Source organism: Sparus aurata, chromosome 17 (assembly GCF_900880675.1).
Source record: "Sparus aurata chromosome 17, fSpaAur1.1, whole genome shotgun sequence".
Taxonomy (NCBI): domain Eukaryota; kingdom Metazoa; phylum Chordata; class Actinopteri; order Spariformes; family Sparidae; genus Sparus; species Sparus aurata.
Genome location: NC_044203.1, coordinates 21,602,221 through 21,618,079, shown reverse-complemented (window position 1 = coordinate 21,618,079; position 15,859 = coordinate 21,602,221). Strand labels below are relative to the sequence as shown.

Sequence of the window (15,859 nt, the reverse complement as noted above, 5' to 3'; positions counted from 1 at the left end):
AAAACATTCACAAAACACAAAATAAAAATTCAGATATGTCACTGAATAAACAATCAAGTGAAACTCTAAAATACACTTAAACTAATCTCCAGTGGTGTACTATCAGAAGTACCAGCATATAAGAGAAACATTAAATCAATTAAATCGCTTTACTACAGCACAAACTCCGCACCAACACCCATTAAAGGGGTGGTTAGGAAGTTAGATGAGCTCGATTTCCTATACCGGCATTGACATGTGTTTGAAGTACAAGTGGGATGGAGCCGGTGAACTACTGAGGTGATAGAAACCAAACGCACCCCGGTCAATTGGAAGACGCCCACTTTCGGAGCTCAACCAATCACGTTCTTCAAAACATTCAGCGGGAGAAACGGAACAGTACAGAGAGTTACGGGAAGAAAAGACAAGACATTTTGCGGAGTTAGTGACAATTTGTGATCTTAAATCGTGTCAACCAACTAATGTAAGTTCGTCCGGGTATGTATGACGACATTACGGAGGGTTTCACCTAGGCAGCGTTGTTAGTGACGTTTGGTGGCTTGTGGTTCAGCTAGCTTGCTAACATGTCACAGTGCTGCTACAGGTTAACGCTAACTAACTTCACGTAGCTGAGCTTGTGTTGATCATGTCTCACTAACCTTGTGTAGCAGGTCACAGACTTTTGAGAGATTAAACATCATGAAAGTGAGGAAAGTTGCGTTTGAGTTGTATTTGTCAAGATGCAAGGAAGATGATATGTGTCGTATAGGCTGTTAGAGTGATGAATTGTGTATCGGAGTTGTAATTACATAGTTTTTCATTAGATAACACCACACTATTTCCATATTCACTTGTGTCTGAGAGAGAGGGTCAGCAGTGGTGGTTGTTTTTGTCACAGCCAAGGACACTAACACTGAGCTACAAAATTAGTAATAAAGTTATGTGGGGATGAACAGCCCACAGATTTGCTTTGAGGTGTTTTTACTGTACTGATTAATTTGTAAATATAAATAATGAAACAAAAATACAATTTGTTAAAGGCTTTTAAAGACTCATGGGCTGGTCCTGAGCCACTGACATGACACGTGAAATTATGCCTGCATAGCTGTCAGTATTATTGTGTTAATGTTTATTGCATTCTGTTTCTAGGAGATAGATTATTGCGGGTTGGCAATAGAAGAATGCGGCGATCAGGAGCTCCCAGCCAGCTCCTGGGTAATGCAGTGAAAAAGCCACGGTTTATGCCTCCTGGAGCATGTACTGCGGCTGAATCCAAGCCCCTCACTCCCAAATTTGGTTTGGTCAATGCACTGCAAAAGGTACATTTTTTTTTACAGCACTTCATCTGCAGTTTTATCTCTGATGCATTGATTTGATTCTGATCATCCAGCCTTGTTTCAATCTTCCTCATCTCATTCTCTCTTCCTTTTATCCTGCAGGTTCAGCGAAGTCTAGCAGCACCAGTTCAGAGTAAAACGGATGATGAGGTCCAGCCCAAAGCAGCCCAGGCTGCTCCAGGCTTGTCGAGGGTTCTGGCTCGTGTTCTTAATGCAACGGACAGTAAGGAAAATGAGGCTGAGACAGAACATCCTTGCACTGACTTGGTGGATAATACAAAAGACAACACACCAGCAGGTAAGACACAAAGATCGTGTGTATCTAGTATGGGCAAGAATGGAGGAAAAGGGCTGGTTACAAAAAGAGTATCTTTCTTTAAGTCTTAAGTTCTGACTCACCTGCCATAAAAGCTTGATTCAGTACAATCATATGAGGGAGAGGACTGCTCTATATTTCCTGTCAACTCAGTTGTCCTGTCAAAGCACGGCAGTGCAAGTGTCTACTGTAAAATTAATTAACAGTATGTTTGCTGCTACAGGTGCTTAATTAGATTAAAGCAATCAAAAATGGTATTTACATATATGCATTTATTTATATTCGTATAATTGACTATTTTCCAATTGTTTTTAGATTATATACAATATGTAAACTTCAGTTGCCTAAGAAATACCTAAATAAAAAACACAACACAAGGTTATTAAATCATTTTATTGTAACTATCTCTTATCCTTGTTAGTTACCTACATGGGTCCCCTCCCTCTTTTGCTGTGCAATTCAACCTACAGTGATAATTTAAAAGAAGTATCCATCTTGGATCAGGGACCTCAGTGCAGTCCTTGGTTAGCTTAGTTTAATGCACCTTGTAATACCTTTTTTTATTGACACAAAAGGATAACATACCAAAACTGTTGAGAAGACAAAGTGATCACATACAAATCAAATATAAATGAAACAAAAAAATATTAGGAACACAGAGTAGAGGGATCAAAAGACAATTTCATAAAACAAAACAAATCATATTTTACATGAAGAAAATTTCTATAATCATTCTTCAAATTTTTATACTCTTTGTTAAGTATGAGTGATTTAAGAAAACTCAGCAGTGATAATGATTTGACACACAAATTAAAAACTGTAAGAACAGGCTATCTGGATCAAGTCACTGCTCTCCATGGTGACACACAGATTCAGAGATGTGAGAATTGGCTTCATAATTAGTCTTCTATTGAATCCCCACAATCACAGTTTACTTGAATGAATGTATGAATTTGTTTTGGTTGAATACATCTCAAGAAACATTTAAGGTGATTTATTTTACACACATTTTCTCACATTAAATAACTGAAAAAAAAAAAAAAAAAAAAGGTTATCCTATATACTTAAGTGAAGGACAATAATATTTGATCTTAAACACCTGTATAGATGTAAACCCACTCTGAACAGCTTGAAAATCTTTCCTTTTCTTAAATGAAGCCGGACTTCTTGGTTGTTGACTTGGTTGCCTTTTTTAGAGGCAGGAGTTAGTCTGCTTTAACTCAACACGCCCAGTTCTCTCCACGTGTTATTTTTATTCTCACTGACACTGAGATTCATTGTTAAAAATAACCTCCACCACCGTCACAACGACACGGGCTCAATGTTTGCTTCCACTAGATTTGAATACACGATCATTGTGATTGTGAAGCAGTTAAATGTCGCTTATTTTCTTTTCAAACTATTTCTACACAAACACCGGTGTGATGCTGTCAGCAGTGATGCGGAGCGACATCGCTTTCTCATGTCGCAGCGGCTCATTGTCTCTTTGTGGCTAATAATACCACACACACACACGCCGGAGAAGGATGTTGAACCGGGCGGGCTGATGCTGAGTGACAGCAGGTCCAGCATTATGCAAATTGGCGGGGTAGTGCAGCGGCAGCGGCGGGCAGATTAGGACTCAGGATCAGTGAGCCACCGCTCCTCCTCCTGCAGGAGCAACTAGTGCCTCTGTTGTCCTCCCATGAGAAACACGCGGCTTGCACACTCTCTGGCTGCGGACACGTGTTTAAATCTCATGAATCAGTCCTCTCCTCGCGCAGCTGAGATTTATTCCACGCGCTGAACGTAAAACGGTACACAATGGATATAACCGCTCTGCTCCTGCGGGCATGCGCAGCGCGCTCAGACCCCTCCCCCACTCAGTTAGTTAAGCCAGCGCTATTTCAAAGCGTCACTCACGTTCAGAGAAATTCACCCCTGATCTTAGTAACCTCTAACACATTGTTGTTATGAGTGTTTCCTCCTTTGTGCAGGGCACAGACCTTCTGCTGATGCCGTCCTCTTGTTATAAAGCAGAGACAGTGGCTGTGCTCTGTGCTGTGCTTGGTTTGAGGTTTACAGAGACCGAGCTGTAAGTAGGTCGGGCTGGGCTTAAGCGGCTTAGCTACGTCAGCCTAAGCTGGGAGGAATTCATCCAAAGCCCTCCGCGGTAGGCGGGGGCCTAAACGAGGCTGGCCTAGTTAAGCCTGATTCTTATTGTGTGCAGCACAGCCTGTTTTTTGTTGTGCAGCATAGCTGAGAGGGAACCAAGGAGTAGGGTATGAATCCATGCACATGTTAGACATAGCTTATGTTTGATTTAAAGAAGAGGAGCAGGAAAGTGCGAAATTAGTGGGAGTTAGACCAGTGTTAGCCTCATCACCGTGGACCAAAAGAAGCCAGCAGCAGGGACAAAATAAAGACAGGTGGGAAGAGCGAGGAGCCATAGTGTCAAATGAATAGGCCTGACTTGGTCTGCGTGAGACCGCTATGCTCTAAGATGTCGTCCAGCTCCGTGTTACTGTCCAGTATGGTGGGTAAGGCTCGCTCCTCCAACTTCACACTCTCTGAGAAGCTGGACCTGTTGAAGCTGGTCCGCCCTCACATCCGCATCCTGGAGGAGCACACCAACAAGCATGCAGTCATCGTGGACAAGAACAAGTGCTGGGACACTGTGGCCGAACAGTACAATGCCTTGGGAGGGGACAGGCCCCATCGCACAGCTCAGGGCCTCAGGACCCTCTACAAGAGGCTGAAGGAGTCGGCCAAGCAGGAAGTGATGCAGCGGAGACACGCCCAGCCAGAGTACAGAGCCAGCATCTCAGAGCCAACCAAGAGAATTATGGAGATGATCCCTCACCTGTTTCACCACGTGCCCATCCATGAGAAGGACCAAGCACTGCACAGGTAGAGTGTGACATACACTACCAGCACAGACATACACATGATGGGATAACACAACAGTCTGGTGAGAGTTTAGCAAGTTCAGACAACACCATTAGTTTGTGGCTGTGATACTGATTCAACTGGTAGAGGAGGAGGGGGAGGGAGGGAGGGGCTGAACTCCCATATCCACAACCCAATCAGATTACACACTCTGTCTACATCATCATGCTCAACAGGAAAATACAGCATGTCCTGTAACTATTTTCTGTTTGTTTATGTACAATCACAAACTCTCAGTAGGCTTTAATCTGTCAGTTTCGTTTCAGCTGAATAAGTTTTAAACAAACTAAGATGAGCACTCATCACAAATTACACCCCAATGAAATGTTTTGCTGTTAGAGCCAAGGAAAGTTGGGATAGTGAGGCTGAGGAGAAATCTATCAACAGAGTACTGAGTACATTACTTCTTAAGACATTGCAAATTACTCAAATCAAGACAAATAATTCATTTTAAATATACATTTTTATTAGATAAATTGTGTGATCAGTGTCTGTCTCTTAAAATGAATGATGTACTTATTCAGTTCACAAGTTTAAAAATGTCATTGAAGCGCTGTTTGAGGCTCAGGTATTATCTACAGTTTTTATTGTGCATTATCATCAACAGAGGTCTTCACACACCTCACATAAACGAGATGTACACGGTCAATAAATGCTCCTGTCTCACTTCTTTTTGTCCCTCGTTCCATTTTTAGATTAATATACAGCAAGCACAACTCTCTGATCGAACATCCTGGCAGCAGCTCCTCTCTGGCTGGACTCCAGGATTACTCAGCAGCTGTTCCAAGTATCCCCCATGAGGTGGTCCAGCTGGACCCTGAAGAGGATGTAAAACCACCGCCAGACCTCCCCATCCTCTCCACACACACAGGGTCAGAGCTGGACGGAAGCCAGGAGCAGGAGGGGGAGCAGGAGGGGGAGCAGGACTTGGGGAGCGTCCATGATTACGAAGCATCCCTTTCTCCCACCCCTTCCTCTGTTAACATTCCCCTCTCCACCTCGCCGCTACCTTTACGCCACGACCTCTACCCAAACGACATCTACCCTCACCACGAGCCCGACAGGTATCGCCCTTTGCACCTGGCCAAAGAGGAGCATGAGCTGGTGCTGGCCAATCACAGGAAAGTTGCCATGTACCTAGAGGAGAAGCGGGAGGGGCTGAAGAGGAAACAGGATCTGGAGGAGGAACTTCTGCGAGCCAAGATTAAAGTGGAGAAACTAAGAGCTGCTCGACTGAGACATGGACTGCCAATTCCTCTATAACAAGCATGAACACGCACATCTGTGTCAGAAAGGGAGAGGATCTGAGGACTTACCAGTTTCATGTTTGAGAACTTGAACCTCTTTTGGAAACATAGTGCCTCGTAAGACACTAAAAGCCTGTTTGTGTACTGCAGGATCGTGTTGCCATCAGTGTCTGTCTATGCTCGTCACTGTTAAAAATCTATCATCTGTCTCACACTTATTGACAGAAGCTGCAACAAAGCTTATAAATGCTGACATTACAAACACTGTGAAAGGCCAAAATAGGTGAAATAAATGTGAACGTCCAGGTTATGGAAGGGAATGGTAGCAATGAATGTAATGAATGTGTACAATGATTGTGCATTTCCTGTCTACATCTGCCTCCAATATGGAAATTCCAGCATAGCGTTTATGATCTTTACTATCCAGCACTGTTACCTACTCCAACGATATACTGGGGTCTACCCAGATCATATCAGAGGGATTGTTAGCGCTCTCTTCATTTTTATTTAGAACATTTCTACTTGATTGATAAAAGTCAGATGTTTAAACTAAAGACGCATTTCCGTGTAGCACTTTAGGTAACCAAATTGGGGGTGCGTTTTTCAAAATTTGGACAACAATGTTCCACTTTTTTTTTTTTTTTTTTTATGCAGAGAAATGTTCCGATACCCAGGATTGAAGCACAAGTTAAACTGTCAACGGCCTTAACAAGCAATGCTAATGATGACGAATCGTGTTCTGTGAGTTGCTGAATTTAGATGGAAGTTAGTCAAACATGTTCAAGTCAGACGTTGTCGCCGTTTGTTGAATCAATGGCCAGTGGGAAGGAAGTGATCAAAAGAAGGGAGATGTGGCGCTGGCTTTGTGACGTTATTGTTATTTAATGTGTTGTATGTGACTACATCATTGATTGTATTGTAATGTTGGTAAACGCGTGTTGTCAGTTTCTTTTTGCAGTTTGTCCATGTGTTCACTTATTTCTATAAAAAACTGAGGTTGATATTCTGCTGGTCTTGTGTTTATTACACAGTCAAACAGACATTTACTGTCATGACTCAGCCTCACTGAAAACGTTAATTTCTCTGAATTACGTTTTCCTTATTTAATATCAAAGGAACATCATGACTTAAGTTTCTCACACTTTAAATTCTAACTAGGCACAAGTTTTTAAGCATGTGTGTTTATGAAGGGGACTGTCATGCTCTGTATGAAGGTCTAGTATGATGTTTAGACTTGGTGCAACAGTGACCTCCACTGGTTGCTTCTGTCTAAGCTTTCTGTTTGTTTTTCACCTGTTGCCTGTCCTTGTGTTTCAGGAGTGAATGGTTATCCTCACTTGACTCCTGGGTCTCCTCTAACCCCTCAGCCTTCAGTGGGGTCAGCATGCATCTCTGGATCTGCAGGTTCGGACTCTGGCTGCACTCAGGACGGAGCACGTTACTTTAGTGTGGTGTGGTGTAAGGCCAGTAAGAAGAAGCACAAGCGCTGGGAGGGCGATGCGGTCCTGGTTACAAGAGGACGCACAGCCACACTGAAGGATATGGAGGGCAAGGATATTGGCAAGGGTTAGTTGTTTTTCATTACTGTTATTCTTAAGTCAGGTAGGAGAAGAACTACAGCTGCCTTGGATCACCAAAAAAATCTATAACTTAAGTAGCTTCGAATTGTAATTTAATAATAATTAATAATAATTAATAATAGTTAATAATAATAATTTAAGGAAACATCAAGTATCAACACTGTCCTCTGATCTGAAGTGTGCTCTGTTGTACATGTAACCACACATATCAGTAATGTTTGGGTGATGGGACTACACCTGAAGTACTCAATTTTGTTTGAACTGAAGGAATTGGTCAAATTTACTGGGTTATTTTTGTCATAATAATGTGGTATTTTTCTAATCCAGAATAATTTGATTTATATAAATTTAGTATTTCGGGGTTTAAAACATTTGTTTTTAACCTGCTTTTACAGATACATTACAGCTCCAAACGATGCAGATTTAATCTTTCACTGACTGATAATCAATCAGACTTAATTTGTTTAGCGCTTTTCATACACATCCTAAAGAGCTTCCCTTAATGCCACAGGATGCCTGATCAAAGTAAATGTAGCAAACATGTTTGAACACATCAAGCAGACACAGTTCAAAATTAGTGTTCATTTGGAGTCATGTTTCTGTTCACCTGCAGATTCCAAGTATAATATTCCCTCTTACGCCATGCTTATTAGCTAGATGCTAAGCCTGTCTGTCCACTGCTCTGAAAATAGCTGCTGTCTACAGCTAAATGCGACTCTGTTGGTGTGATCCAAAATCTTAAAGTTGAAACAATACAAAACTATGCGCTAAAACACTTTAAAATGCCTACATGTTTGTGTGCAGGAAGTGGCTACAAGGTGTCCGTGTTGGCCTCCCTGTCCGATGGAGAGACACTGATGATTGGAGGGAAGGAGGTGGAGGTGATGGGGATTATTTCTGCTGAGGACTTTGCCAGGGGGCGTTGTTTTCTAGATGTCCAGGTAGAGAAAGAGGAGCTGCAAACAAAGTCCGTTCCACCTCCCTCTCGTCGCTTGGCATCCAAACCTTTCTGCCCTCCAACGATGTTTGGAAAAGCAAATCAACTAGGATGCAAAGCAGAGGAGGAACAAACCTGCAGACCTCGCCATGACCCACTGGCTCCAGGTATGTAGATGAAATCAGAAACTAATGATTCCTTGTTTGTTTGTCAACCTATTTGGTGTGTTTTTTTATATGTTCTTCAGGTGAATAATACACCAGTTCTTACTAAAAATAATATTTTTTTATTTCTGCAGGCGCATTGGTGATGCCTCGTCCCTCTCCTAACCACCAGTGGTCTAATAACAAGTCCGGGCTTCCTGTGGTTGATGTTGTCGTTGACCCTCACCTGACCACTCAACTGCGACCCCACCAGAGAGACGGCCTACTCTTTCTCTACGAGTGTGTCATGGGCCTGAGGTACTACGGCTGTTCTTGTAACATGTTTAAAGAAATCTGTCTGAACCTCACAGCAGTTACTATTATTGGGATTCTGAATGGACCTTTTTTTTTTGTGTTTAACCGCATGTACTTCAGAGCTGTGGGACGCTATGGAGCTATCCTGGCTGACGAGATGGGTCTGGGGAAGACCCTCCAGAGCGTGGCGCTGTCCTGGACGTTGCTCAAACAAGGACCCTATGGTGGGAAACCAGTTGCGAAGCGCGTCCTGGTGGTCACACCTGGCAGCCTTGTGCAGAACTGGGGTGCAGAGTTCAACAAGTGGCTCGGCCGTGAACGGATCAATGTTTTCACTGTAGATCAGGTGAAGAGAGAAGAGGGAATTCTTGCTTTTGCTGCTCAAGCTGCCTGATGACAGCACAAGTAGAACCATTTCTATTAAATCAGATGTTTCAGTTTAAATTCATTGTTCAGCAAGGCAATTTTATACATGTGGTATTTCATTTCTAGCAAGCTCATTGCACTTAGCCTTGAGGAGAATTTAGCAACAAGTATTATATGAATATAATGAACAATGATAGTAAATACTATAAAATGAATGCAAAATTGAATAACTCCCACAACTTGAATAGATATTTACAACAATGGCCTCCTGAGAAAGATACTTCACTATGGTGCCACTTGCAGGGTCTAAAAGTTGCTGGAAGTCCTTGAACACTTTTTTAAAAATGAAAATCCTAAGGTGTTGTTTTCAAAATTGTAGAAATTGTATTTGCATTACTTTCATGATAAATTGCTTGTGTGAGTAATTTTTTTTTATATTGCTCGATGCCAAGCCTATTGACGGACAAGTGACACATCATGAAACATTATTCTTTGTTATTCTTAAATTTGTCACCCTCCCGTAGAAAAATATCAATGAAGTGGTCATTTTTATTTTAAAGTAACAACAGACTTAATGTGATGAACGGAAATGATTATTTTGAGTTTTTATGTTTATAAATATGTCAATATTTACCAAAGCTGTAAGGTGCTGGAGAAGCTTGAAAAAGCACTTTTGAAATGTTTGTCAAGTGTGGGAGCCCTGTGCTTTTTAACCTGACACTGTTTGAGGATCTTGCTATTGAGTTGGAGAAATAATCTTGAATTAGACTCTTAACTTTAACTTTAATTCAAACTAAAAACACATTTTTAAACCTGCCCTTTCCTTAACTGTTGTGTTTAGTCCCTCTGTGCTTTTATTGCATTTCCTCTTTCTTGTTCCACTTGTTAATTTCAATAATGTCTTGTTCCACTCTGTTCTATAACATTTCCCTGTCTTAATTCCTTTTTGTCAGTATATTTTCATTTACCTTAATCTAGCTTGTAGTAAATTGTTGATACACATTCTTTGTTGACCACAGGACCACAGGGTAGAGCAGTTTGTGTTGTCCCCTCTGCACAGTGTTCTTGTGATCAGCTATGAAATGCTGCTGCGCAGTCTGGAGCAGGTATGTTGACCTTCTGTCTCGCTGTCTACTCTGCATGTTACAAATAAATCAGGTTATATCATCATTTCGTTTTTATTTATAGTGTTTATTTCTTGTGTTCTCAGATACAGAAAGTGGATTTTGGTCTTGTCATTTGTGACGAGGGCCACAGATTAAAGAACAGCAGCATCAAAACATCCTCAGCCCTCAGCAGCCTGAGCTGTCAACGCAGAGTCATACTAACAGGTGCACAGTTGATGGGAAATCTGTGAACGACAACTACAACTTCTTTTAAAGGTGTTATGATACATTGTTTCTGTGTTTTGAAGGCACCCCAGTACAGAACGACCTGCAGGAGTTCTACGCTATTATTGAGTTTGTCAACCCGGGTATCCTTGGGTCGTCAACGGGGTACAGGAAAGTGTATGAGGAGCCTATTCTGCACTCCAGACAGCCCTCCTGCAAAGAGGTGATGCTATCAATTGCTTTTTCCCTTGTATTTAGTCACTTAAAATATATAGACAACTGAATCTAACATTAAACCTGATCTCATATCTGCCGACAGGAGGAGAGGGTTTTGGGAGAAGAGCGAGCAGCAGAGCTCTCTCGTCTGACAGGCATGTTCATCCTGAGACGGACACAGGAGATCATCAACCGCTACCTGCCTCCTCGTCTCGACTGGACACTGTTCTGTGAGCCGTCGCCTCTGCAGCTTGATCTGTACAAGCAACTCCTCTGCCACAGAGTCTTCAGAGCCTGCCTTCAGAGCTCAACGCAAACTCACACACACCTGGCCTGCATCACTGCACTGAAGAAGCTCTGTAACCATCCCGGCCTGCTCCACTCAACTGTGAAGGTGAAGTTCTTCATAAGGCAGTATAGATATGTTGAAAGTAATCAGCCTGTTTTGCATATTTGGAGATTTGGCTCACTATGTTATTTTTTTTTTCAGGAAAGAAAAGACAATGGTTCAGACGAGAGCTCTTTATACGAGGGCCTGGTGGAGCTCTTCCCAGAATCCTACTCCTCAGGTGGATTCAACACTGCTGACTCTGGAAAACTCTTGGTTCTGTCGGACCTGCTGACCACCATCAGACAACTCAGTCCCTCAGACAGGTGTTTATGTTTATGGGTGCAAGTTTCAGGTGTTTTATTTGCAATTGTATTAGGGCTGCAACCAACAATTGTTTTCATTATTGAGTTATTTTTATAAAAAAATATAAAGAATTATAATTGCTTCGGTTGTCTGACAAACAGTCCAGAACCTAAAGACTCTTCATTTACTGTAATAAACGACAAAGAATAGTCACAAATCCTTAAATATAAGAGGCTGAAACTAGCAATTATTTAAAATCTTTTCCTGAAAAATCACAAATCATTTTATCGATTTTAAAAATGTATTTTCAGTCAACTGATCGTGCATACTGACACAATACGTGTTTCTCTGCAGGGTGGTCGTAGTGTCAAACTATACTAAGACACTCGACATGCTCCAGGACTTATGTGCACACATGGGCTACACCTTCAGCCGGCTCGACGGACACACCCCCACCAACCAGAGACAACGGCTGGTTGACAATTTCAACAGTCCCTATTCTCAAAACTTCCTGTTCCTGCTGAGCTCCAAAGCAGGTGGGGTGGGGCTTAACCTGGTGGGTGCTTCCCATCTGGTGCTTTATGATATTGATTGGAACCCTGCCAATGACATTCAGGTAAGACGGACACACTCAACATTGACATCACCTTGCCTACACAGACACATTCGGGGTGCTTTGACACTTTACCAGACTGGTTCTATTTAATGGAACTCAGGTGTGTTTGCACATGGGATCTGCTTTGATTGAGATGGTGTGAAAGCTGTCAATCGAACTCTGGTGTTAAATTGACAGAAACAACTATGGATTGTTCTTATCGCTGGACCAAATTAACGTCACTAGATGTGTCAAGGCACCATCAAACTATACCACATATCCACTAGATGGTGCTGTGTACACGTGTGTTCCTCTCTCCAGCAATTTTTGCCTCCACTGTGTTCAGGCCATGGCTCGAGTATGGAGAGATGGACAGAAGAAGACTGTGCACATCTATCGTCTCCTCACTGCCGGTCAGTATACACAAAAACAAACAAAGAATCAAAATGTTCATCATATAGTATAATGAAAAAGACAGTTTTATGTCTGGCTGTTCCTTCTTCGCAGGCACTATCGAGGAGCGTATTTTCCAGAGACAGGTGTCCAAGCAGGGGCTTTCTGGGACGGTGGTTGACTTGGGCAAAGGGGCAGATCACACCAGCTTCTCCACCAGTGAACTGCGAGATCTTTTCAGCCTGACAGACACACCCTCTCTGACACACGACCTGCTGAACTGCAGCTGCAGCATGGACGGCTCAGTCCAGGGTAGCCACATAGACACACACACCAACAGCAATATTTGACTTCACTGCGACTCATTAACTCACTGTTTTCTTCACTCTCAGCTGTTGTGGAGGAGGAGGAGCAGGTTTCTGATAGGCCGTGCCAGCTTGGTCGCCAAGGTGACCGCGGGGGGGCAGCACAGAAACATCTGAGCATGTCCGAGCTGATGCAGTGGAGACATTTCTCTGGTGACACACACACCTTCTTGGACCCCTACCTTGATCACGCACGAAACCACATCACCTTCGCCTTCCAGACCACCATCTCTCACACGGCTCATTAAGCACGCATGAGATTACACTGTTGATATGGATGTCTCACACAGACAAACACATATATTTCTTGTACGTGTTTGTCTTCAGGCCTTTTGGCCTTTGTCTGCATCCTGGCTACAACATATGACTGAAACACACAGAGGTTCCAACAGTTTTGGGTGATTGTTTGTGAGATTCTGCTTTTGTCTTTGAATGTTTCTTTATTCATTCAAAGACATTTTCAGTAGAACTTTATTAAATAAATGAAATTTAAAAAGTATGTGTAATAAACAAAGTTTAAAGGAGTTGCGCATTGTTTATTGACTGAAGATATCTTCGTGGGGAGAGAAAAGCATTTTTGATGCATGTATGAATCTAGCAGGTCGAAAGAGTGCCAGCTATGTTTTGAACCCACAAACTGTAAACAAGCGTGCAAGATAGGTACTTCTATGTCCATCTGGAGTAATAATTACTGTGTCAGTCAGACACAGAGCCTGGGTGGTGTGGAGAGACTTTGTATACAAAAAAGAAAAGGATTTAGTTTCTGGGTGTCTGCACAGTAACTTAACCACCTGAGGCTCAATATACTGATAGAAGAATAACGCAAGTCATTAGCTTGAGGTTTTGTGCTGTGTGTTATGTGGCGACCTTGTGAAATCGGCAGAGACTTTTGGTGTCTGTCATTCTTCAGTCAGTTATTTTAGATAACACTGGCCTTTTTATGCACTTCAACAAAAAGCTGCTGCGTGGGGGTTACGTAGCTGTTTGTTTCTGTGTGTGCACGCCCTTTATTGGCATCGCATGTGGTTAGTGCTCCAGTCTGTCAGCTTGACTGAGCTCCAGCACAATGCATCTTTACATAAACATTGTAATTATTATTTATTGGATGATCAGCACTCTGCGTGATTGTTAAGCAATTCTGTTGTATAATAAATGGGTCTCTGGGATGTCAAGCTGTCCCTTTATCCTTATGACAGTTGTAGCTCTCCGACCTATCAGCCTGTGTGGCGTGTTGGAGACAGCGTGGCCATTATGCAGGCACCTGCTTTTTCTTGGTCGCCAGAGTGTGAATTCAAACTTATGCCAGAATTCAGGTTTTCAGCTTCAAATGAACCTTACATATGACGCATATGATATTACATATGTTTATTATGAAATCAAGTGTAGGCTCTCTGGAGTCGTGTCTGTTTTGGTTAATCAAACTGGACTGCTAGTCTGCTGCTGAGGTAGCTGCTCTGTGAGACTGTACCGTGGGCATGGTGTTGCTTTGAAGTAAATGCTTACATCAGCATTCTAACATGTAAGCATTTACTTCAAAGCAACACCATGCCCACGGTACATCTAAAAAGTAGCAAGGACCTGACAGTTAAATGATAAAGTTAGTTGTAGCCATACAACATGGCCAACTTTATCATTTAACTGTCAGGTCTAATGCCCCCAAATACTGATACATTTCCCAAAGCTACTGTGCTACTTTTTAGAATTTTCTCTTTTTGCCTGACCAACAATCCACAACCCAAATATATTCAGTTAACCGTCCAAAACAATAAGACATCCATAATAATTCATCATCACTTAGTGGCATTAATGATTCAACAAAGCAGTTAGTGAAACAATAATCGATTAATCTATTGGGCACATTGCCTACTTTGTTAACCATCTTAGTTAAGCAAATGTAAGCATGTAATACTATGCCAGTTAGCACTACACCACATACATCTGAGGCTGAGGTGTCATTTTTCAACTATTTAGTCATAAATTGATGTATTGGGAAAATAAATAAAACCATCTTGACGGGGGGAATGAATGTGTCATAGCAAGCAGTGCAGTCCATCTCACAAAATCAAACCTCGGCCTCATGGTGGCACTAGAGCAGTTTTTCACAAAATTTACCTCAGAAAATATTAGCCAAGTACCACCATTATGACTGAGTTCAAGTTGTATGTCCTTACCATTACGCAGCATTTACTGCTAACATTAGCAGCTGCTGTGGACACTTCAGCTGCACAGCTTAAGTAACCATTAGCACTTGGGTTCAATTCACTGTCGTCAACTTCAACAGGGCTGCTATTCCCCTCCTGCTACGTCCTTCTCTTCCAAATAATTCCTGTTTGGAGCCACATTTACCTTTGCTCATGACCTGGTCATCTTGCTTTTTTTGCCATCACACTTTAGCTTGTAATTAATCATGGATGACGTATGTGCATGTAACATGCATGAATGATACCAAGTACCCCAGCAGGCTTAAACAAAAAGATAACAGGAATGATAAAACTGTTTTAAAATCACATTACAGTGAGTAATTAACTCAAAATCTTTTTAATTTTACAGATAGTAGATGTAGCTGATGTACCACTGGTGGTGCCATGGTTTGTCCTCTTGTGACCAGATGAAATCTCAGGGATTCATCCACAATAATTTGGATGCATCCTTTGGGGTACCATGAATGTCTGTACTTCATGGCAATCCATCCTTGTGATGTTGAGATATTGCATTGAATAAATGAAAACTTTGACCTGCTGATGGCACTGGAAGAAGAACTGAAGGACACCAAAGTCAGTAGGATTCATCCTCTGGAGACCATAAATGCCTGCACAAAATGAATATAAATTCATCCAATAGTTGTTGAGATATTTCAGTCTGTACCAAAGTGGTGGACAGACCAACACACAGACATTGCTGTCATTAGAGCCACGATACTAACATGAGTAAAATGGACTAGCTTGACTACAATATAATGTTTATATATGTAAGTCCAGACAAGGACACAGGCTCGTCTCAGCCTCCAAAAAAACCTGTGGTGGCATAGCAACTGTCACCCGAGCAACTTAGTCCAGCCCTGGCCTGGCCTTGGCATCGAAAGATACTGTTTGTGTTTTTTCAAAGCAATCACATGTTGTGTCGCAGTGCTTCAGTATTGGTATTGGACACGTGTCTGACGAGTGTCAGACGTCAAAG

The 15,859-nt window shown here is 42.1% G+C and overlaps 2 protein-coding genes across 3 annotated transcripts; both read left to right on the top strand.

Annotated features, from left to right (window-relative positions):
- The first annotated feature begins 360 nt into the window (after positions 1-360).
- On the top strand, positions 361-13,206 carry rad54b (RAD54 homolog B). Of its 2 annotated transcripts, none has more exons than XM_030394244.1 (16): positions 361-463; positions 1,129-1,298; positions 1,419-1,614; positions 7,125-7,373; positions 8,192-8,491; positions 8,623-8,785; positions 8,903-9,128; positions 10,168-10,254; positions 10,359-10,479; positions 10,563-10,702; positions 10,799-11,089; positions 11,186-11,349; positions 11,684-11,945; positions 12,271-12,337; positions 12,432-12,629; positions 12,710-13,206. In XM_030394244.1, exons 2-16 carry the CDS (start codon positions 1,161-1,163, stop codon positions 12,928-12,930), a joined length of 2,823 nt encoding a protein of 940 aa, XP_030250104.1. In that variant the 5' UTR covers positions 361-463; positions 1,129-1,160; the 3' UTR covers positions 12,931-13,206. The 2 variants fall into 2 exon arrangements, with proteins under 2 accessions (XP_030250104.1, XP_030250105.1); XM_030394245.1 differs by having other exon boundaries at positions 363-477.
- On the top strand, positions 1,622-6,810 carry LOC115567551 (fibrinogen silencer-binding protein). The gene is made up of 2 exons (XM_030394248.1): positions 1,622-4,521; positions 5,256-6,810. The coding sequence occupies exons 1-2, from the start codon at positions 4,070-4,072 to the stop codon at positions 5,821-5,823; spliced, it is 1,020 nt and encodes a 339-aa protein (XP_030250108.1). The 5' UTR covers positions 1,622-4,069; the 3' UTR covers positions 5,824-6,810.
- Positions 13,207-15,859: the final 2,653 nt, after the last annotated feature.

Bases quoted from the DNA above. Each gene is read 5' to 3' on its own strand.
- rad54b (XM_030394244.1), top strand. From the start codon at position 1,161: ATGCGGCGATCAGGAGCTCCCAGCCAGCTCCTGGGTAATGCAGTGAAA. The intron at 8,786-8,902 runs GTACTACGGCTG...CATGTACTTCAG, and splicing joins GAGTGTGTCATGGGCCTGAG to AGCTGTGGGACGCTATGGAG. The intron at 11,946-12,270 runs GTAAGACGGACA...CACTGTGTTCAG, and splicing joins ACCCTGCCAATGACATTCAG to GCCATGGCTCGAGTATGGAG.
- LOC115567551 (XM_030394248.1), top strand. From the start codon at position 4,070: ATGAATAGGCCTGACTTGGTCTGCGTGAGACCGCTATGCTCTAAGATG. The intron at 4,522-5,255 runs GTAGAGTGTGAC...TTCCATTTTTAG, and splicing joins AAGGACCAAGCACTGCACAG to ATTAATATACAGCAAGCACA.